Source organism: Telmatherina bonti (genome assembly GCF_933228915.1).
Source record: "Telmatherina bonti genome assembly, chromosome: 14".
Classification (NCBI taxonomy): Eukaryota; Metazoa; Chordata; class Actinopteri; order Atheriniformes; family Telmatherinidae; genus Telmatherina; species Telmatherina bonti.
The window spans coordinates 24,042,414-24,064,892 of NC_136612.1; the positions used below are offsets into that span (position 1 = coordinate 24,042,414).

The 22,479-nt window shown below is 36.8% G+C and overlaps 2 protein-coding genes and 1 gene segment (V, D, J or C); 2 read left to right on the forward strand and 1 right to left on the reverse strand.

The window, feature by feature from the left end:
• Positions 1-270: 270 nt before the first annotated feature.
• On the forward strand, positions 271-4,033 carry LOC306765601 (immunoglobulin lambda constant 6-like). The segment is given in 2 exons: positions 271-355; positions 3,702-4,033.
• Positions 4,034-5,591: 1,558 nt separating this feature from the next.
• On the reverse strand, positions 5,592-11,626 carry LOC306765020 (immunoglobulin lambda-1 light chain-like; the record flags this gene model as incomplete). The annotated part of the gene is made up of 4 exons (XM_079252348.1): positions 5,592-5,914; positions 7,397-7,430; positions 11,179-11,495; positions 11,587-11,626. 4 exons carry the CDS (start codon positions 11,624-11,626, stop codon positions 5,592-5,594), a joined length of 714 nt encoding a protein of 237 aa, XP_079108474.1.
• A 6,425-nt stretch (positions 11,627-18,051) lies between these two features.
• aatka (apoptosis-associated tyrosine kinase a) overlaps positions 18,052-22,479 on the forward strand; it is a 32,289-nt gene continuing 27,861 nt past the window's right edge. The window contains exons 1-2 of the mRNA XM_079252774.1: positions 18,052-18,347; positions 18,485-18,597. Coding sequence (XP_079108900.1) covers positions 18,516-18,597 — 82 coding nt within the window. The 5' untranslated portion in view covers positions 18,052-18,347; positions 18,485-18,515. The remainder of the gene's footprint in view (positions 18,348-18,484; positions 18,598-22,479) is intronic.

A 22,479-nucleotide genomic window follows, 5' to 3' on the forward strand; every position in this document is an offset into this window, starting at 1 on the left:
GATCATGGTAAAATCTTAGAATATATTGAGGAGTCCCACCGGGCAGCTGTTTGTACCAGGAAACATAATGGTTTTCAGATTTCTCAATATTACAATAGAGAATTATTTCTTGTCCTGTAGAAACTGAGTGGACAGCAGGAGTCTGGGTCACCACTTTGGCTGCATCAGCATCTGTCAACAAACAGTGAAAAATACATGAGTGACAGCTTTTAGTTTGAAAACACACAATGCAAAAAGAATAAGAGGAACAACGTACATGTTAGAGCAGTAATGAGGATACAGAGGGTCCACAGCATGATGCCAGTTTGCCTTGGAGATGTTCGTTACCTTCAAGATGAAAGATCAACAAGCTGCAGTGAGAAAAGAAGAGAGACAGTGATTTATAAAGGTAGTGAGGGAGGAGGAGCCTCAAGATTTATCATGACTTTGATGCATAAATCAAATTTTGAAAGACTGGAATTGTTTCACAAATAAATAACAAAGACACAGTTTTTGCAACGTTGGGCTGATTTACATGAAATATATGCATTTTGGCAGAAAATTGGAATACTTTTCTTTTCAGAAACATTCACACATGTCAGCAGTGACCTTCAATCAGGTGAATCCAGACGTAATTGAAAGATGTCTTATCTATAATGAATCACATTGTCACAATTGTTTAAAGAGAAGAGGTGAAAAAAAAAGTTTGTTCCGACTTTTGGGCCAAAGTGCACTGTTCATTTTAAATTATCATTCGTTTTTACAATTTTTATTAAGAAATGCAAATACTTACACCACCAGTCAAAAGTTTGCACATATTCCACCATTAGAACCAACAGAAAAGTGTGTCCAAACTTTTGACTAGTACCATATCTTTATGTGAATTTAGAAATCTGCTGATATCGTCTAATGACTGATTCAGACTGTATTATCATACATTTTCTTTTCATCAGATATATTTTTCAGGAGAGACTGATCACATTGAAAACATTTTGTACATAGAAATTGGCATCATTAAATATTTCCATTATAAACAGGGTCTGGTGCAAATGATGACATTTTCAGTTTATTCAACTTTACAGGAGTTTGAACTTTCGTCAGAATTAATAAAAAGCTTTTACCTACTGTTACTGTGTTTCTTTTTATAATCTTTTTACATGAATTATATTAGTATATAAATGGCAACAAGAAGCCTCATTGTTGAATGTTGAATCTGCATTACTTCAGAATGTTTAAGCCTCAACTCTGTCAAACTTTGTTTCCTCTCCTTAGCAGCTGATATCCCACCAATAGACAATGCTGAAGGTTGCAGTAAAACACTTTGGAAGCATTTGAATAATTTAACCAACAAATCCAATAAACAAGGAGATAGTAGAACTTACAGCTGGCGGTAAGAATATAACTAAGAATGCAACCATGGCAAATGAGTTCAATTCATATTTTGTGCACTCAGTTGAAGAATTAGCAAAAGATTTTCAGCCTGCAGACTGTTGAAATGTTACATTAAAAACTGATTCAACAGATTGTTTTTTTATCAAAGAGGTACAGGTCCCAAGAGTTGCAGAAAAAAGTAATAAACTTTCCAATATAAAATCATATTTGTAAAATGAATTGCAGTTTTCTTAAAAAGTAAAAAAGTATATTAAGAAGTATTAGAGTGTAAATTCACAGTTTCAGAACATTGTAAGAAATTGAATCAGTCTTCTGCTGTCCATCTGAGCTTGTTTGTTTGTTTGTTTGTTTGTTTGGGGAATCTTCTCATTGCGTTTATCCACACCGGGTTCCTCTTTTCCAGAGCAGTTTTACAATGTATTCTACTCATGTTCCAACTAGTTTTTTCCTAAGGTATGTCGTCAAGGTATATAGTCCCCAAGTATGTCCCCAAGGTACAGTCTGTAATCATAGTAAAGATATGATGTTATCAAAGCTCCTCCTTCTGCCAACCAATCACAGAGATTTATATTAAAACGTATATATTTTTCAGAACCTAACAAACTTAAGTTAAATACGGTAATATCTTAGGTTGGTCATCCTGGGAAAAAAATCAAGTCATAGTGCAGTTTTCCTCCATATAAAACGATTTGGATGATGGTCAGACAGACACTTACACTTAATGGCATCATTCAGGCTTATTTCACAGTTTCTGAACATATTCAAGTACACTGGAAATCAAAAAGTTATTTAGATATAAAGAGAAAAGCAAATGATCCTACATTGGCTAAAACTTATGACAAAACACGCTTTACTTAATGATTCAAGATGTGTTCATTTTACATGTGATTCCACAGACTTTGGAATCACATGTAAAGAAAAAGTACAATGTAAACATACATCAATGTACAGCTGGGAGGATTCTTGTAACCACCACATTGAGATGCTTCATGTCAGCTACAATTCAAGCTTGAGGTTAAAAGGGATTGTTTTCTTCTTCAGCCCCACCGATTGTTTTGGGGAGCAAAAGATTGAAAATAAAAATTTAGCGACAACCAAATGTTTTATTAATTTAAAACAACGTTCAAAAAGTTAAAATCATGGCATAATTGTGGAAAATGGCTCAAATTAAGGGTAACACTTTGAAAACGTGTGTTTTTCAATAAAATCATAAAGATGAAGTGAATATGATGATGACAGTAACAGTCAGTCTCAACAGAGTGTTTCAGTTCCACTCCATTCATCAGTGACAGTCGGGAGGTTTTTGTACAGCCATGTATACAAACTGAATCACTGTGGTATTCGGACAAGGAACCAAGCTGATTGTGACTGGTAAGTAACTTTTTATTTTATCATACATTAATGATTTTTTTTTATTTATTTCACTTAATAAAAATTGGAAGAAGTGAAAAATCTAGAAGTTAGTTCTTGTTTAAGGCACTGAACATCAGTATGTAATATCAGCAACAACCCTGTAAAACCCGACCTAAGAAAACCTGGCAAGAAAAGTGCAGGTTTTCTTTCTTTTATTTTCAAATGGATTTTTCATTTGGCCCTTTGACAAAAATTTAAAAGAAAAAAAATGTTTATTATTAAGTTTTTATTCATTTATTTACTTTTTATATTTTTACAAGTTATTACAATGTTATATGTCAAAATTATTGTAGTGTTTTCTTTCTGCGTCCTGGTGAAAGACGAGTCTTAATTGTGTTCAGCAGGGTTTTGAGCAATGCTTTTACCATAAAGTTCTTATAAATGTTATCATATATGATACAATATGTATGGCTTTAGGTTTAATCAGCATTTAAATTGTAAAATGATGTCAAAAATTTAATAACTGTAGAAATTTTAACTTTACATGACTGTATATATTTTAAGTGAAAACACATGGTTAACATAAATATTTAATGTACTAAAAGTATTTAATAAAATCCCTTTTGTGCTAAATATCATGTGAAATAAGTGTAGGATTTTTTGACACAAATACATATATCAGACACAAAAAACATGCTCTGTTTATTTTTCAGGGATTAAACAATTGCAACAAACTTGTCAGACTCTAAGAGGTGTCCTGGTTATCATTGCAGATATTATGTTCCCTTCAGTCCTTATTTCTATTTTATTTCTGTTAAGTGTGAATTAATAATCAAAGAAGGTATCCATCAGTTTTTAATCAGATTTTAAATTTAATGTGTGATTGATGAATTGATTGCTCTTGATTCTAAGAAAAACTCAGGATATCTTAATTAATTTGTTTTTTAATGATCTGAATATACTTCATGTATTTTCAGGTTCCAGTCTCTCTGCTCCTGTCCTGACAGTCTTCCCTCCATCCAGTTCTGAGCTCCAGTCCAACAAAGCCACTCTGGTCTGTCTGTCCACTCTGCCCAGAGAGTCTAAGGGCTTGTCAGATGTGAGCTGGTTGGTTGCTGGGAGTTCAGTGAGCAGTGGGATCTCTACCAGTACTGCTGTTCAGAGACCAGACCAGACCATCCAGATCAGCAGCTCTCTGACCATCCAGACATCAGACTGGAACATGAATAAAGTTTACACATGTAAAGTGTCTTTGGGCTCCCAGACTGCAGAGAAAACCATCAAAAAGTCAGAATGTCCTGCTGAGTAACAGAAGAGGACCGCCGTCATCATTAAAATCTGCTTCTCATTGTGCTGTTTGCTTATTAGAAGGTTTACATGTTAGAAAAAATGCTGTTCTGTGTTAATAGATTGGCAAAACTTACGTTTTATCTTTGTATTTGCTGCATTTAATATACAAAAAAATAAACATAATTTGATGACAAATGACAGTTGTTGTTTTTAAATAATACAATTCTTGTGTTACATTTAAGAGTTTTGATTGCATTTTCTGCATAATTATAATAGTATTAAATCATTTCTAACACAATACACTATACTTGCAAGGGTTGTCAGTTTTTGGTCAGAGACATGAAAAAATCTTTTTAAAAAGTAATGAACAGAATAATTTTTGTATTCCTTATAATGAATTCAAATTATCTTTCAAGTCATTATGAGCAAGAAAAAATATTGTAGATGTTAATCTACTGGAAACAAATGTTGATCCAAATTTCTGGTTTTAGCTGCCTGCAATAATTAAATGAACTGACACTGAACTTTCATCCTCTGTTAATGAAGCATTACCTGTCGACACCTCCCTCTCTGTCCTCGCAGGATGCACCTGCAGGTGTCCTCTACATATTCATAGCTGCATGTAAATTTAGTGGTCAAGTGTCAACTGTCAGTAGGACTGGAGAGACCTTTAGTCATTGCATTGTGCAGTAACTTTTCCTTTTGTTGTCTAAAAGAATCCAAATCAGATTTCCTATTAATGTGAGACACTGATGGTTTTATGTGAGCTCTATAAGACCAACAGACTTCACAAGTATAAACTCTATCTATCATCCAAGTTGGGAGTATTCTCTTGTCTTCAGTGTGAATATCAGTCATCTTGGGCATGCACAGCACATATGTGTTGGATCAGTCTTCTAATCTTTCACCCTGTGTCTGAAAATTAAACATCAGCGTTTCAGAGACACTGAACTCATTTACATGCAACAGGAAATATGTAGGAGGTCTGCAGCTGCATCCTGTAAAGGACGAAATGGAGACCAGAGAGGAGATGCTTCACTGACTGAAGATAAAAAAAAAATCATCTTCATTTGTTGCTCTCTTTGTCTGATTTTTCTTACTTATTAACATATTTAGAAGGACATTATTTATTAAGTGGTACTATGTCGCAGTTTAGTGGCAAAGTACCTGTAATCACATTTTAATGTCTTTATCCAAAGGCCATCCCTTTAATATCAGATATAACTTCAACTGAAGATTTATCAGTTTTGTGTGAATAATGTGGTGCTTTTTCTTATTTTTATAACATCTGCTTGTTAGTGGAACAAACGTCAGTGCATGTAATTGTCACACTTTATCATTAGTGTTCTTATTGAGAACAAAGCAAACATAAAAAGACACAAACATATTTATTTGTTTTGCAGTTTGTTCTTTGTTTAATAAAAGAAGAGAAAAGCCAGTACTGTACAAAACCTTATTCTGAACAAAGTTCAATATGAAAATGCAGACACATCTTTTCTAATATCTTAAGGTTAAGATCAGTAGACAGAGCAAAGAGTTAAGAAGCAGATTTTAATGATGACGGCGGTCCTCTTCTGTTACTCAGCAGGACATTCTGACTTTTTGATGGTTTTCTCTGCAGTCTGGGAGCCCAAAGACACTTTACATGTGTAAACTTTATTCATGTTCCAGTCTGATGTCTGGATGGTCAGAGAGCTGCTGATCTGGAAGGTCTGGTCTGGTCTCTGAACAGCAGTACTGGTAGAGATCCCACTGCTCACTGAACTCCCAGCAACCAACCAGCTCACATCTGAGAAAGGCCCAGACTGACTGGACAGACAGACCAGAGTGGCTTTGTTGGACTGGAGCTCAGAACTGGATGGAGGGAAGACTGTCAGAACAGGAGCAGAGAGACTGGAACCTGGAGGGACATGAAGGATATTTAGATAATCCAATCAATATAAAACAAATCTCAGTTTAATTTTTTTCTTCTCAAGTATATCAACGATCACCAACATTTGTCAGAAATAGAATATCCACAGATTAATTTTCGAATAAATTTGACTCAATATGAAACATAAAACTGAATGTATAGCACATAGTTTCTTTAAAATATATTTTTTGAATATTTCTAATGTCCATTTTTTCTTTGTCAGTAAAAAAAAAAAAAGAAAAAATAAGCAAATAAAAACAGTATTACAATCAATACAAGTTCAATTTTTTCGAAAAATAAAAATCTCACCGAGATTTTATTGATACTGTGACTTAAAACATATGTTCCTCAATTGTAACACAGTTTACTTCTTTTTTTTTTTGTCTTTACATTATTTCATTTCAAATTTGTCACAATTTGGTAAATAAAAAGAACAAGAATTTGTTAAGATAAGCAATGAGCACAAAACTTAAGTCACCTCACTTGCTGATCTTTCATTTAAAAAAATATTTTAGGGAAAATTATGTCCAAATATATATTATTTATTTATATACACCATTTACAGAAAAGCATGCTAAAACCATGAAATAAAAAAAATGTGATCAACTGTCCAACATTTACATATCGACTAAATAACAAATCTGAAATCAAATATTAAACAATTAATAAAAGAGTCTCAAACAAACATACTTCAATAGAACACAGATTAAATTTCAAATCTACTTTATTTTTATATAATTTTAAAACATATAAGATGTTTTGTTTAAACAATTTAAGATTACTTAAACAGAGCATGTTTTTTGTGTCTGATATATGTATTTGTGTCAAAAAATCCTACACTTATTTCACATGATATTTAGCACAAAAGGGATTTTATTAAATACTTTTAGTACATTAAATATTTATGTTAACCATGTGTTTTCACTTAAAATATATACAGTCATGTAAAGTTAAAATTTCTACAGTTATTAAATTTTTGACATCATTTTACAATTTAAATGCTGATTAAACCTAAAGCCATACATATTGTATCATATATGATAACATTTATAAGAACTTTATGGTAAAAGCATTGCTCAAAACCCTGCTGAACACAATTAAGACTCGTCTTTCACCAGGACGCAGAAAGAAAACACTACAATAATTTTGACATATAACATTGTAATAACTTGTAAAAATATAAAAAGTAAATAAATGAATAAAAACTTAATAATAAACATTTTTTTTCTTTTAAATTTTTGTCAAAGGGCCAAATGAAAAATCCATTTGAAAATAAAAGAAAGAAAACCTGCACTTTTCTTGCCAGGTTTTCTTAGGTCGGGTTTTACAGGGTTGTTGCTGATATTACATACTGATGTTCAGTGCCTTAAACAAGAACTAACTTCTAGATTTTTCACTTCTTCCAATTTTTATTAAGTGAAATAAATAAAAAAAAATCATTAATGTATGATAAAATGAAAAGTTACTTACCAGTCACAATCAGCTTGGTTCCTTGTCCGAATACCACAGTGATTCAGTTTGTATACATGGCTGTACAAAAACCTCCCGACTGTCACTGATGAGTGGAGTGGAACTGAAACACCGACTTTCAATGTAAACATCTGATTAACTTTATCTATATCTGTTTTTTCCCCCATAAAATACCTGTTTTCAAACATGAGTATTTCTGTAAACCAACTTAATTTGAATGTTTAATTTTCAAGTTACAAATTAAATATAAATTAAAATTCCTTCACAATTTTTTATTTTATTTTTCATTTCCTTGTAGAACAAGTTTTTTAGATAAAAGGAAAAAGAAGAAAAGATAGATTCATTTTTCCACCTTTATTTATAAAAAAGTATGTTTTTTCATCAGAACAAATTATGTAAGACTATAGATATATAAAGTACCCCATGCAATACTTATAACACTGAAGAATATTTCCTGGGTATCAACATTGTTTATGAAATTGTGATTTGTGAGGGAAGGATAGAACGTGAGATCGACAGATGGATCAGTGTGGACTCAACCCCGGTCTGTCGTGGTGAAGAAGGAGCTGAGCCAGAAGGCAAAGCTCTCGATTTACCAGTCGATCTACTTTCCTACCCTCACCTATGGTCATGAGTTTTTGGTCGTGACCGAAAGAACAAGATCTCGTATACAGGCGGCTGAAATGAGTTTCCTCCGCAGGGTGGCTGGGCTCACCCTTAGAGATAGGGTGAGGAGCTCGGTCATCCGGGAGGGGCTCAGAGTAGAGCCGCTGCTCCTCCGCATCGAGAGGAACCAGTTGAGGTGGCTCGGGCATCTGGTCAGGATGCCTCCTGGACGCCTCCCTGGTGAGGCGTTCTGGACACGTCCTACCAGGAGGAGACCCCGGGGAAGACCCAGGACATGCTGGAGGGATTATGTCTTTGCTGGCCTGGGAACGCCTTGGGATCCCCCCCGCAGAGTTGGCAAATGTGGCTGGGGAGAGGGAAGTCTGAGCTTCCCTGCTTAGGCTGCAGCCCCCGCGACCCGACCCCGGATTAGCGGCATGAAGATGAATGGATGGAAAAAAAAACAACGCATGCAATATTTGACATGTGTAATACTGACATGCACAGTAATGTGTGTGTGTGTTTTTTTTTATATGTATATATATATATATATATATATATATATATATATGTATTATTTAAATGATATATGACTTGTCTATTTAATCAACTTTTATATTTTCTATCAGTTTATTTATTACATTTAAAGAATATAACTGTTCTATAACGTAGCTGAGTCATTTTCTGTTTATGTTTATCCCAAAGGCAAACAATTGAAATGTATGTATATAATAAGTAATATATTAATTTGTTCTTCAGTTAGTGGCACTGTATTGGATGAGTCGTTATTGTCAAATCAAGTAAATAATTCACAAAATCAATTTCTCTCATGCAATAGGGAGACACTGTGTTAAAAAAATGGAAAAAACAGAAGTATTCATGCTAAGGTTTTTGTAAGCGTAAATCACTGTGATACGTGCTCATTGACAGAAGTATCCCATGTTTGACAGCTTAAAAAGTGACCTTACTGCTGACAGATTCGGGGGTTTAGAGGATGAGGAGAGGTGGTGCTGGAGGAGTTTTTTAATACAACACTGAAACTGAGATGACAGCAAGGAGGAGCTTCAATTTGCATAGTTTATGATGACTTAAGTTTTAAAGAACATGCAGATTTTCCAGTTTTATACAGCACTGTTGACAAACTGTTTATTTTTGAAGTATCCTTATTTATCTACATGTGCAACTAGAATGGCAACTACCTGGTAATGACATCCTTCACACTCGACCGCTCTGGGTTACGAGACTCTGATATTCTCTTAATAGTGTAGACTGGGCAGAAAACAGAAAACTGGCAAAAACCTTTAAACACGATAAACTATGTATGCAAATGGAAGCAAATCTCCTCCTTTTGTCAGTCCTCTCAGGTGCAGTGTTGTGTTAAAATGTCTCCCAGCACCACCTCTCCCCATCCTCTAAACACTCTAATCTGTCAGCAGTAAATTAAGACTATTCTCTGCACACTGACAACATGCTGGGGACTCTCTGCACTCTCATCACTGCTCTAACATGTAAGCAGGCTGACTTACTGCAGATCTGAACTCATGTTGGATCATCAGTCTGTGTGTTTCTCTTGACTTCATGTCATCTTGTTGTTTCCAGGTGTGAGTGGTGTGACTGTGGTGACACAGAAGCCTCCTGTTCTGACTGTGAGGAAAGGAGAAACAGCCACCATGGACTGTAACCTGGGAACTGTTACTAACAGTGCTGCTCGCTGGTATAAACAGATTCCAGGAGGAGTTCCTCAGTACATGCTGTATTTTCACCATTCGTATAGCTCTCCATACTATGGTGCTGGAATCTCCACTTCTAAATTTACTTCCACTCATCAGTCGAAATTAGATTATCGTTTAATCATTCATGGTGTTGAAGAGGAAGACTCTGCAGTTTACTACTGTAAGACATGGGATAGCTCTGTCAATGAGTACGTATCACAGTGATTTACACTGTGACAATAACCTCAACATGAATACTTCTGCTTTTTGACTGATGGGAATGGCTTGAGGAGGTGATTACAGATCAAGGTTTCACCTTAAAATATACAATTTTTCAGATCTTTTATGGAGGCAGTTTTATAACGGATATAGTTCCAACATTGCACTATTTTTACGCACAGTTTCAAATGGAAGATTGTCAGGACACAAGCAGAGAGACTGTAAAAAGGACATGAAGATGATTCTTAAATTTTTAACAATGGAAGAAAAGAGAAAATAATATGAACAATTTATTATTTTGATAATATTTTATGACATATCAAAATTCAGTTCTATTAAAGCACATTCAAATGGCAACTTCTGGGGGGTAATTTTCCAAACTGAAACATAACACTCCTGACATGCTATACAAGCAGAGACTATGTGCTGAATTATGTGTGATTTTTTTCATTTTAAAGAGGAAAAATCATTCATCAGTAATAACGAGAGATCGAGCTACATGAGAAATCCTTGAAATTCAAAATCATATCAAAAGTAAAAACATTATCATGTAAAAACTGAAATAAATTTCCAAAGTACTGATACTTGTACTAAAAACAGCATTAAAAAAGTAAAAGAAATGCTTAAATAACTGGTAATTTACGCCAAAAATGTATACAATATTTCATGGCAATTATTAATGACTTGAATGTAAAAATGAAAATAATTTTTGTTTGTTCGAGTAAAAAGTTGCGAAGGTCTTGCAGCCAGGGTGGTTGTCTGGTCAAATACCACAGACATTCAGTTTGTACATGTCTGTAAAGCCTCCTGACTGTGGAACTGAAACATCCTGTTTAAAACCAACTTTCACTGTCAACAGATCGCTCTTTTTGTCTGATTTTGTTACAAAACACACATTTAAACATCTTTTTCTCTCTTGACACTTTATTTACAGTGTCAGTAATTGTTCTGCTCCAGATTGTGTGAACTGAAGTCTTTATTGTTGTTCAGCATTCATAAAAACCTTTGTCTAAAGACGCTGAAATATATTGTACTGAAACAACTGTGCAGTGCTTATATATATATATATATATATATATATATATATATATATATATATATATATATATATATATATATATATATATATATATATATATATATATATATATATATATATATATACATATATATATCCGCAGTGTGGTTAAAAAGCAGAAGCATTCACTGCTGAGGTTTTTGTCATGGCACGTATCACTGTGATACCCATTCATTAGCTGAGCTGTCCCATGTGCTACAGTAATAGACTGCAGAGTCTCCTTCTTCCACATTACTGATTCTAAACTGATAATCTGAGGCTGACTGATGATTGGCCATAAATCTGGGAGAAGAGTACCCAGAGCCATATGTTGGAGAGCTCCAGCCCTGATAAAAATTCAGAACAAACTGAGGAGCTCCTCCAGGTATCATCTTGTAGATTCGAGGTCCATCTATGGCAGATTTACAGTCCATGGTGGCTGTTTCTCCTTTCCCCACAGTCAGAACAGGAGGGTCCTGTGTCACCACAGTCACACCACTCACACCTGGAAACAACAAGATGACATGAAGTCAAGAGAAACACACAGACTGATGATGTAACATGAGCTCAGATCTGCAGTAAGTCAGCCTGTTTACATGTCAGAGCAGTGATGAGAGTGCAGAGGGTCCCCAGCATGTTGTCAACAGGTGCTGCGAATGATCTGTAACCTGGAATGTGACCTTAGAAGATGAAGAGAGGAGTTGCTGATGGAGTTATTAAATGCAGCACTGAAACTGAGAGGACGGACAGGAGGAGGAGGAGGAGCTTTGACTAAACTTATTTGGTTTATCATATTTTTTTATTTCGTTTTTCCTTTACTGGAGTAAACTATATCAATAATTTACAAAGTAGATATATAAACATTTAATTATTAACAAAGTCTGTTTGCCATTTTATGGTCTTATTTGTGATTTTAAAAAAAAACAGTATTGTGTTCTTGACGTGTGTATGTTCTTTATTTGTCTCATGCTCAACCTTGATGTTCAATAACTATTAGATTAAGGCAAGGCAAGTTCATTTTTATAGCCCGATTCAACCACAGGGAGATTGAAAATGCTTTACAGAAACATTAAAACTGTAGGAAATAATAAGCATAATTTAGTTTTATTCACCTATTAAATTATATCTGATGAATTAATTTTATTTATATCTATATCTATTTTATGTATTATTATTCTATATTAATTTTTTAAAATGTATTTATTTTTATTTATCTATTAATTGTTGTGAAATAATTTAATTTTTTTATTTATTTATTCCAGCATTTCTCTTTAAGTTATGTTTTCCAAATTATTTACCTATTTATTTTGTTTTTATATAACTGTAAATTAATGTAGCCATTAAAAGGTTATCAAGCCATTTAGCTAAAAAGTTTAGCTTTTAGCCAAGTGCAGTTACAGATTTGCACTGTCAAGACACACAATAAGCTGAAAATCACTGTCAACCAGAAAGATAGAATTAAAAACTTTTGGGATTCTCCAGTGAGGGATAGTTCACTGTTTTCAGACAGAGTTCACATTTCGGCATTTAATTTTAATGAAGCTATAACTGTGGAGAAGAAGCCTGCAAGTGCATCTTGACAGAGAGGGAGATGCAGATAGATGCTTTACAAACAGAGGACGGAAGCTCAGTTTCATTTTCCCCTTTTTTATTGGCTTTCAAAAGTTTTCAGTGTAATTTGTTATACCTCTGGGAAATTGTTTAAAAAGATGATAAAAAATGGTCAAGGCTGATACAGAGATAACTAATGATAATGCTGAAGTCAGACACAGAACATTGATTATAAATGTGAGATCATAAATAACAAATAGAAAAAAAAACACTATTAACTATCTTCTAGTGTATAAATAGTAAAAAGTTACTTACTTGTCACAACTGACCTGGTTGCTTGTCTGAATATTACAGTGGTTCAGTTTGTACGTGTCTGTACAAAAACCTGATGACTGTGGAACTGAAACACCCTGTTGAGAGCAGCTTTCACTATAAACATCTCAATCTCTTTATCTGTCTGATTTTATTACAACCGCAAAGTCAAACATATTTTTTTCCACGCAGAAATAACTTCAGCGTTATTGTCATGTTTCAGATTGGGTTAACTGAACTGTTTCCATGTTGATCAGAATTCATGGAAACTTTGTGGTCTCTCAGTTAGGTTTTTGTCACAGTGTGGATCACTGTGATACAGCTGCACTAGCAGAGTCGTCCCATGTCTGGCAGAAATACTGAGCAGAGTCTCCTGCTTCTGCTCGCTTAATAATGAACTGAAAATCTATGTTTGATGTGGATTTCGAGTTGAATCTGTCTGAAGAGAATCCTGTTCCAAAGCTGAGAGAACTGTCTGAATGCCTAAAACTTAGAACATACTGAGGAACTCCACCAGGCACTTGTTTATACCAATGAACATAATTATTGTAATGTCTCTCAATGTTACAGTTGAGAACAACTTGTTGTCCTGTAGAAACTGAGTGGACAGCAGGCGTCTGCGTCAACACAACCGCTGCATCACCATCTGCGAAAAACACACACAAATGTTTATAGCATCATGTCTGACAGAATTGGATGTGACATGAATCAGAGGAACGTCTTACATGTCAGGGCAGTGATGAGAGTGCAGAAGATCAACAGCATGATGTCAGTTTGTGGAGAAAATGTTTTTATCGTCTCGATGTTCAGAGCAGGTTGATGTGGAAGGAGAAGAGAAACTGAGGCTTATAAAGACACGGAGAAGAGGAGAAGTAAAGGAGGAGGAGATTCATAATTCCATTCATAGATCAGGTGACTTCAACGCTGCAACTAATGTGAATGTTTCTGTGGACTGTCAGAAAGGAATTCCATGAGGGTGGTATGAGAGTTCTGTGTCAACAAGTGGGTCCTGTGCTCACAGCCCAACACTGTGCAGCTTATTTGGCATTTGCCAGAGAACACCAGAATGTGTAGATTCACCACTGGTGTCCTGAGCTCTTCATGGATGAGAGCTGGCTCACATTAAGCACATGTGACATATCTGAGTGTCTGGAGATGCTTTGAAGAACAGTCAGCTCCCTGCAACAGGCACCACCATGACTGGATTGGCAGTGGGTCTGTGAAGGTCTAGGAATCATTGTCAGCCTATATAAACTTCTGTGTTGGCCAGAGGTACCCTGACTGCCGTTAGGTACCGGGGGGGAGACCCTAGACCCAGGGATTTCCAAATCCAGTCCTTGAGGTTGGGTATCCTGCAGGTATCAGATGCTTCCCTACTGCAACACGCCCGATGCAATTTAAATTGATCTCCACAGCTTTTTGTCAAGTTCTGCAAAAGTGCTCTGCCACTTAGGATCTCCACCTGCCTGCAGTCAGGGTGTCTCCCAGGCTGGGTGTTGTTTTTGTGAAGTTGTTGGTTTGTTTATCATGATAAGATTTTTTTTAAGCATTGCTGTCACAAATGCTAATGCAGTAATATTAGCTTGCATATAATAAAATTCTGCTTTTTAAACTAACATACAAAAAGGAAATATCTTTCTCAGTTTACAGGATCTTTCCTGATTGTTTTTTATACCTATATCAAACAAATTTGCGAAACTATTATTAATTAACACACACGTTTTGTGTCATAGTTATATGGTCTTGTAATAGAGATTCAGTAGCTATGTTATGTTATGCTATGAGCATATGTTTGTACATTTGCGTATATATCTGGTGAATTTTGCTATGTTATTCTCTTGCAGCATACTAGAGGCTCAAAAGCAGAAGCTTTTGTTTAGTGGGGATATATATTTGTCACAGGGTTAACAACTGTGTTACATGCTCCAGTGCAGAGCTGTCCCAAGTTTCACAGTAATAGATTGCCGAGTCTCCCTCCTGTACATTGTTGATGGTCAAACAATAATCTGTCCCAGACAGATGAGTGGACGTGAATTTGGGAGCAGAAAAATCAGCTTCATAGTGTGGAGAACCATAAGTGTAATGATTTCTCAGCACAAACAGAAAAGATCCTGTGGGACAGTGTTTGTACCAACGAGACCCATCATTTGTAAAAACATCACAGTCAAAGTTGACTGTCTCTCCCTTGTTCACTGTCATAATGGCAAGCTCCTGTTTCACCACTATCCCACAACTCACATCTGAAAAAGACAAGATAATAAAAAGTTAGGAGATACACAAAGACTGATAAAGCCAACATGAGCTCAGATCTGCAGTAAATCAGTATCCTTATATGTTAGAGCAGTGACGAGAGTACAGAGTCCCTAGCATTTTCAATGGCTGTGTGAAGTGTGTACATGTAAAAATTATACAGACAGATAAAATGCCTAGGAGATGAGAATAATAGATGCAAGAAAAGCAGATTAATAAAGGATCAGACCTGAAAGTGACAGATAAGAGGAGGCGCTCTGTTGAAATTTGCATGTTCTACAACACGTACTCTTTTTTTTTCCAGTGATTATAATCAGTAATTTCTTAGATGAGTGGAAAGGTAAAATTTTTGCTTTCTATAAAGATTGTCTGCTGTTTTGTGTGTATAAAGATGATTAATTAAAGATAATTAATTCGTTACATTTCGGTACTGCAATATTGTTCAAGTCTTAATCAGCACATCAGAATTTCTTTCTACTTGACAGCCGTTTTACAGAGAGCAGACATATAACCACTTAGTTTGCATGGAGCTAAATACAGAGATGACTGAGGCTGCAGGTGCATCCTGAAGGCTTGAAAGAGGAGTGATATATACAGATTTGGTTACTACTTTCATGAATCTATTTATGTGAGAGCATCCATGTGTGCACGATTTACTGAATTTCCTTGTGAACTGAATGTGAACCACTGCTGCCCTCTAGTGTGCTTTCAGTCAAACAACATCATGTGCAGTTTTTCTAGCTTATATTATCAGGTTATGCAAAAAACACCCATAACACAGGTAAATGCATCTGTTATTGATAACATAACGAGTGAATAATTTCAGAAATTCGAATAAATATATATAAATAATGTTTTAAAACAGTATACAACTATGGGAAAAATTCTTTCAAATTCCTCTATTGGATTTAGGAGTGGTGAGTAGGGAGGGAAATTTTCCACCAGTATCCTATCATGTGCTGCAAACCACTGTCTGACGACATCTGAGTGGTGAATCCCAAACAACAACATGCATATTCAGATGGTGTCCAGTTAGATCCCACTCATTCTCAGGGGTTATATCCCTGTAAAGAGTGTCTAAAAACGTCAGCAGATGTGTGTTGTATGGACCAAGACGGGGGATATGGGTGAGGACACCGTTTTCTGAGATGGGTGCACACATAGTAATATTCCCTCCTCGTTGGCCTGGGACATCAGTGGTTGCCCTCTGTCCAATGCGATTCCTTCCACGTCTTCTACCTTTTGCCAGATTGAAACCCACCTCATCAAGGTATATGAATGTGTGCAGTGGTTCTCTGGCTTCCAACTCCAGTACACGCTTTATTACAGAAGAGGGACTAAAACTATAACAACATTTCCTGTGTAACATAATGCATATTGGACAACATATTGTATAGTATGCACTGTGAATACACACATACAGAACTGTCATGTAAGTGTAGCGCATGACACTACACAAAGTGAACAGTTTACAGCCCTGAACCTTAGAGTATGCATAGAACACACACATGTTTTACCTGTACATACTGGTAATGGATCTACTTCACTCTGTTGCACAATTGTTTCATGCGCATTTCATTTCTCCTGAACACTCTGTCCATTTTAGCAATTGAAACAGCTTCTATATTCCCAAAGATGTTGTCATTCTCTAGAACAGCACTTTGCATCTCTCTCAACCTTATGGCATTGTTTGCAATTACCATTGCACAAATGGCCTCCCTCTTGTTGCGGAGTAAAAAGTGGCCCTCTTCCACCTCTGTGAGGTTGTCTTGCAAACTCATGTGGTGCAGATTAAAATTACAGTAAATATGACAAATCTTTTCTGTAACATTGCTGTATACTACAATACACTAAATCGGTGATGCAGTAAGTCAGTGATGCTGTTAGTCTAATTGTAAAATGTATGTAAAAATGTAAGTGACAAGTTCTTGTCCCACTGCAAGCTTCATGTATGACACAATGACAGTAGTGCAGTGCAGATTGTTTGGTGCTGAATTACTGTCCATTCATACACACCTGTTCTCCTGACAAAATGTTAGAATAACTGAATTTACAGTGGTTTTCCCAAAATTTGGCTGCGCCCTTCGACCAGCCTCAGCCATTGTGAGAAATGCACCAAAGCGACTGAGAAAAACTGTAATGTGCTGCAATAAAGCAGTTGGTAGTCTTTCTTCTATTTTCTTTCTTCCACCCTCTTTTCTTTCCTTGGTGATAGCCAAACATATGTGAGGTCTGTAATGTTGGACTCAGGTTAATAACTATATTAAGTTTGCCAAAATCAGTATGGCAAAAAACGTTCCATCATAGTCATGATTAAGTCAGGTGACAGAAATAAAGCAAAGTCACTGAGTTTAATACTTATTATTCTTATTGCAGTGACAGGAAATATATGAAGTCAGTGTGGTCAAGCATTTGGCATGGTTTCACTTACTTCGACTTACTTGAATTTCAGCAAAGTCAGCTGACTTTCAGCTTCCTTCACTCATTTGCAACATACATGAGAATTGGGCTTTTTCCTGTTCTGCTTCACCTGGACGGATCTGTTAGGATATGACAGGAGTGGACAATGTGATCTATGTAGCTTCAATGTAATTTAAAACTTTAAAACTTAAAGAGTTTAAAGTGTCAACAAAAAAAAATTGTTTTTATTGGAATTGTAGCGTTCTGATGTCTGCATCAAGTTTATCATTGACAGGGAGTGTTACGGAAATACCACTATTTCTGTGTCTGATATAAAAGACAAGTTGAACAATTTTCCATGTTTTTGAGATTATTTTGAAAGCCTAACCGGAAGTACTCTTCCTCCAAGTAACTAAATATGGTGCAAGATGTCGCTCAGTCTGTCAGTGGCGAAGCTGAGACCCACATACGCAACACTGGCCGTCGCATCTTGAGTCGAACCAGTTGTCCCGCCAGTAAACAGCATGTAGTGTGCATAAAAGGTGAAAAGACCAACTGGGATCAGTTCTGGAGAGAAGACAAATGGGATGTGACCAAATCTTTGGAGCGGTCAAGATTTCTCTGCCTTTAAAACTGGTGTAACAAACGGATCACCGGGTGATCGGGTCCTACGTGCACGGAATCTGGCAGGATTAGGAGTTAAAAAAAAAAAAAAAAAAAAAAAAAGGAAAGAAAACGCCGCGTGGAAGGATATTATTCTCAAACAAGAAAACAAGCAGATGTGGTAAAGAGAAAAAATGGCAACGACTGTCAGCATCTGTCCCCAGATCTGCTCGAGCTGAAGGTGAAGCGGGATATTTTTTCCTCTGTAAGGTGTGATGGAATAAAATGCTGCGCATTAGAGCTTTTACTACAGGGTCACTTGAATCACAAACGCACCTGAGCCAGGAATTTATTTTCTATCTTTATTTCCACTTTTAGACTCGCTGTCTTCTGCAACGCAACGAGGAGGATGCTCTTTGCCCTTCATGTGATTGCCATGTCTTCGGCGTTTTTCAATCCCAGTTTTGCCTTCAGCTCCCACTTTGATACAGGTAAGGGTCAAACTGAGGGGGGGGGGGGGGGGGGGGGGGGGGGCTTCCCGTTAAGTAATGCTGTTTATCTGTTTGCTGCAATGCTTTATGTCTTTGCTTTTTCTGGAGAACAGAAAGATCTGCTCTGAGGGACTGATGCACCGTTCTGCTGATTATTTTCTCAGCCTGCATCATGTCCAAATGACACAGAATCAGCAGGGGTGTTGTTGTTTTACCTTTCATCTCTCCAGTCTGGTGACAAGGGGGTTAAAAGTTATACCTGCACTGAATCTGCATAGTCCTACACATACATCAGTGCAGCTTTGTGCATGCATATGTGTAAGGTATGTGTGTGCTGTGACTGAGGTTGTGTGTGTGTGTGTGCTTACTTGATGCCATCACAGAGGTGCATGAATGTGCTGTTTGAGGTTGCGGTTTTTGGTGCTCCACTGGATGCAGCATTTAATCATCCTCAGGGTGTAAGGGTGATGGGGGTCCTTGGCAGAGGCGAGCCCAGGTGTTGCTGCAGTGCTTTGGGGACCACCGAACATTAAGTCGAGCTCTTACGCAGACTGCAAGGGCTCGAATTGGAGCAGAATAAATAACTGTGTGCAAATGTAAACAGGACTGAGAGAGAGTCCCTGAACTGGAGGCAGTGTGCTGAGCATACAAATGACAGTCAGCTCGGCGGTGCTCAAGTTTCAGGCTCTATCTGTCCTTCCCAAACCGCACACTCCTGGTGATCTCTGATCCCTTTTTGTCAAATTATTCCACCCTCCTCCACCTCCCTTTCCACTTCATATTTGTTATACATCCATAGGGATGTAACAATTTAAGAGGTTTCTATTTCAAATCAGGTTGTTTGCTTGTGCTATGATGTCCTTGTGGATTTGCAACTATTATAGTAACATTTTGGGTGATGTGGGAAAATAGAGCTTTTAAACTATCTGGAGAAAACTATGTGTCTCCATATTCAGTTCATTAAACATAATTTAAAAAAATAGAGTTTGGATGAACATGCAGTATCTCATTAACTGGTAATTCAGGAAAAATACAAAGTGGCTATAGAAGGATGACATGTTAGTTTTGAATAACATTTTTAATAAATAATCATTGAACCATAACAGATGCTATTCTGTTCTGCTTGAGGATCTACTGTAGCCTAAACAGAGATCAGTTTCATGTTTGGAAAAGAAACAGTGGGTGATGATATGATTAAATGAAGTACAATATGATATACATGCACCCGAGTAATGCATTTTATAAAACTGAAGCAAAATATATCATTTTATCGTAATCATTTTTCAATTTAATGGGGTTCCTCTTTTTTTCTCCATGAAGGAGATTAAATATTTCAAACGTTGCCAATTAGGCTTATGCAGTGAAGCATATTTTCTTCCCGCAGATGATGCTGGCAGATTAGACAGACTTGCTGACAGGCTAGAATTTGTTTTAGGTAAAAGAGGGTGGGGCACGAGTAGGATGCTGTGTGTTACTTGAAAGGAGCTAGAATAAATGATGGGTTTTGGATTGTTACTGCTGTCATAATGATCAACATTCCTAATAAGAGAGGCACCTCACAAGATCCTATTGCTTCCTTGTAATAGGACTGAGAATCGATGTTGCCAAGGCAATAGAGGGGTGTGTGTGTGTGTGTGTGTGAGAGAGAGAGGGAGCCAATCCTTTTTGTGGCCAGTGCTAAGGACAGAAAAAGGCTTAAGTCCCTTAAATGGGAGGGACACACTCTGGCAGGAGCAGCATCCAATTAGCCATAGTTGCTGAATATGCTGTGAGTTGATTAATGAAACACACTCATGTTAATGACCCCAAGTCGGGAGGAATTTAACCCAAAGAGGCCGGGTGCACCCAAAGTCAGTGAGGGATGTAAAAAACATCAATTGCTACACCATTTCACTATTTTGAGTTTAGCCAACTGTTTCAACAGCAATGTCCATATGTGTGTAATGCACAACATCAGACAGTATCTGGGTCAGTTTGACATCAAAGCTAAAGTGCAGTCAGTGTTTGAACCCTTGCAACCTTCAATCTAACCTCCACAGTTGCACTTCCTTCTCATGCCCTGGGCTGTGTGACTACATACCTCTACCTCTGCACTGAGGTGGGACTGAGGCAGCACTGTAGATCCTCCAACTTGATCTGCGATCACATGACCAAACTGAGGTTTGGTATGTGTGGCATTCTGCGCCAACTGCAGACAGCACCTGGCGCAATATGGCTTCAGCACCACGGACAACTCTCCCAGCAGGAGAAGATATGAACGTGTGCATGTAGGCAGCATGATACGTTCAGAATGAATATGCATTAGTTTACTGCCAGGACTATTGTACAGCATACTGACCGGACAGTTGCACTGATACACCGACAAGCTGACAGCGCAGCAATGTGGGAGTCTGTCTTTTAGCACTCCTCTCTGCTCATTCATTCATTCATTTTGCCTCGAGGTGGCAGTGGCATCAAGCGTGCACGTTGATGTAGACACAATATACCATGCTTGAGTTCCATATCATGAACATTTTATGTGAAAGAAAGCATGCACATGTCCTGACAGACACATGAAATATTCAAATATACATATTTGTAGGCTGTAACTAAGAAGTCAGTTTTAGCTGAGAAAGAAGTTAAAAAAAAAGGTATCTTGACATGCTGCCAGTGCTCCTCCCACTGACTCGGTCAGGACATGCAAACCACCACCTACTGTTTTATTATTCATCTCTCCATGTATAACACAGAGCACTTTAGTTGCATAAGTCTGCCTCTGGGGGTGGGGGACATAAGAATGAAGTGGATTTAACCAGTGAAGAGGAACCATTACATCTCCTCTATGTGCTCTAAGAGTAATGATGTTGTGGCTGTGAATTTTCCTGGTGTGACAGTTGTTAGAGGCTCTCACATGTGCCTTTTTGAGAAGAACACATGGCGCGGTTTATTCATTATTACGCTTTTTGCTGTACTTCTTGCAGAATTGACTGTAAATAGATCAGTGCCTGAGAGCAGTAGTGATTCTCACATGGTTGATGGTACTGGAGAAGCAAACAGGGCCAATGTGTAGTGGAGAAATTTCAGGGATTCTTTAGGGTGATAGCTAGTAATTAAACTCTCATTCATTCTTGTAAGGACAGTAGCTGGTGAGAAAAGGCAGAAGACGTTTGGGTGTAAGTCTGCAAATGTGTGTAACAATAGCATCAGAAAAAAAACTGAAGACTGCATGGGAGCCACTGGAATTTGTTTTGCTCCATTTTTGTATTTCAGTTTTTTCTCGACACACATACACACTGTCTTTGTGTGCATCATGAGACTCTGGCTGAAATCTCGAGTGCATATTTCTATGTCTGCATATGGCTTGCACATGCATCTAATTTGTGTTTATCAGCAAGAGGCCAAAACTCTCAAGGTTCATGGAACGTAAGTACAATGCTGTGCCCCGTCAGCATGCAAGCAGATACTCATTAATGGTAAAAAACATGAAGTTGTTTGGCTGTAAAACTCTTTTCTTAAGTTTAAGTTTTATTTTGACAAAACAGCGATGCAGTTACAAAAGAATTATTGCTTTTTTAAGGGTATAATGGTCATCATGGTGACTTAATTTGATTTATCTGACTTGTCTAATCAATTGGAATCTACCTTAAGTCAGTCATTCATCTTTTTTTTTTTTCCCACAGGTAAAATATCACTTATCTCCCATTGACATTCACTCTTCGTTTTCAGGGTCATGCCTTTTAGAGCAGGGGTATTCTATAGTTAAATCATTATCACTAAGTCACAAAATAATTACATGCCAATATTGATTACTGCAAGCCAATAACAAAACATTAACTGGTGAATATGTTGCGTTCAAGCTGTTGTTAAATCAGGGCCTGTAATTTGGATGAGATTTGAGCAGCG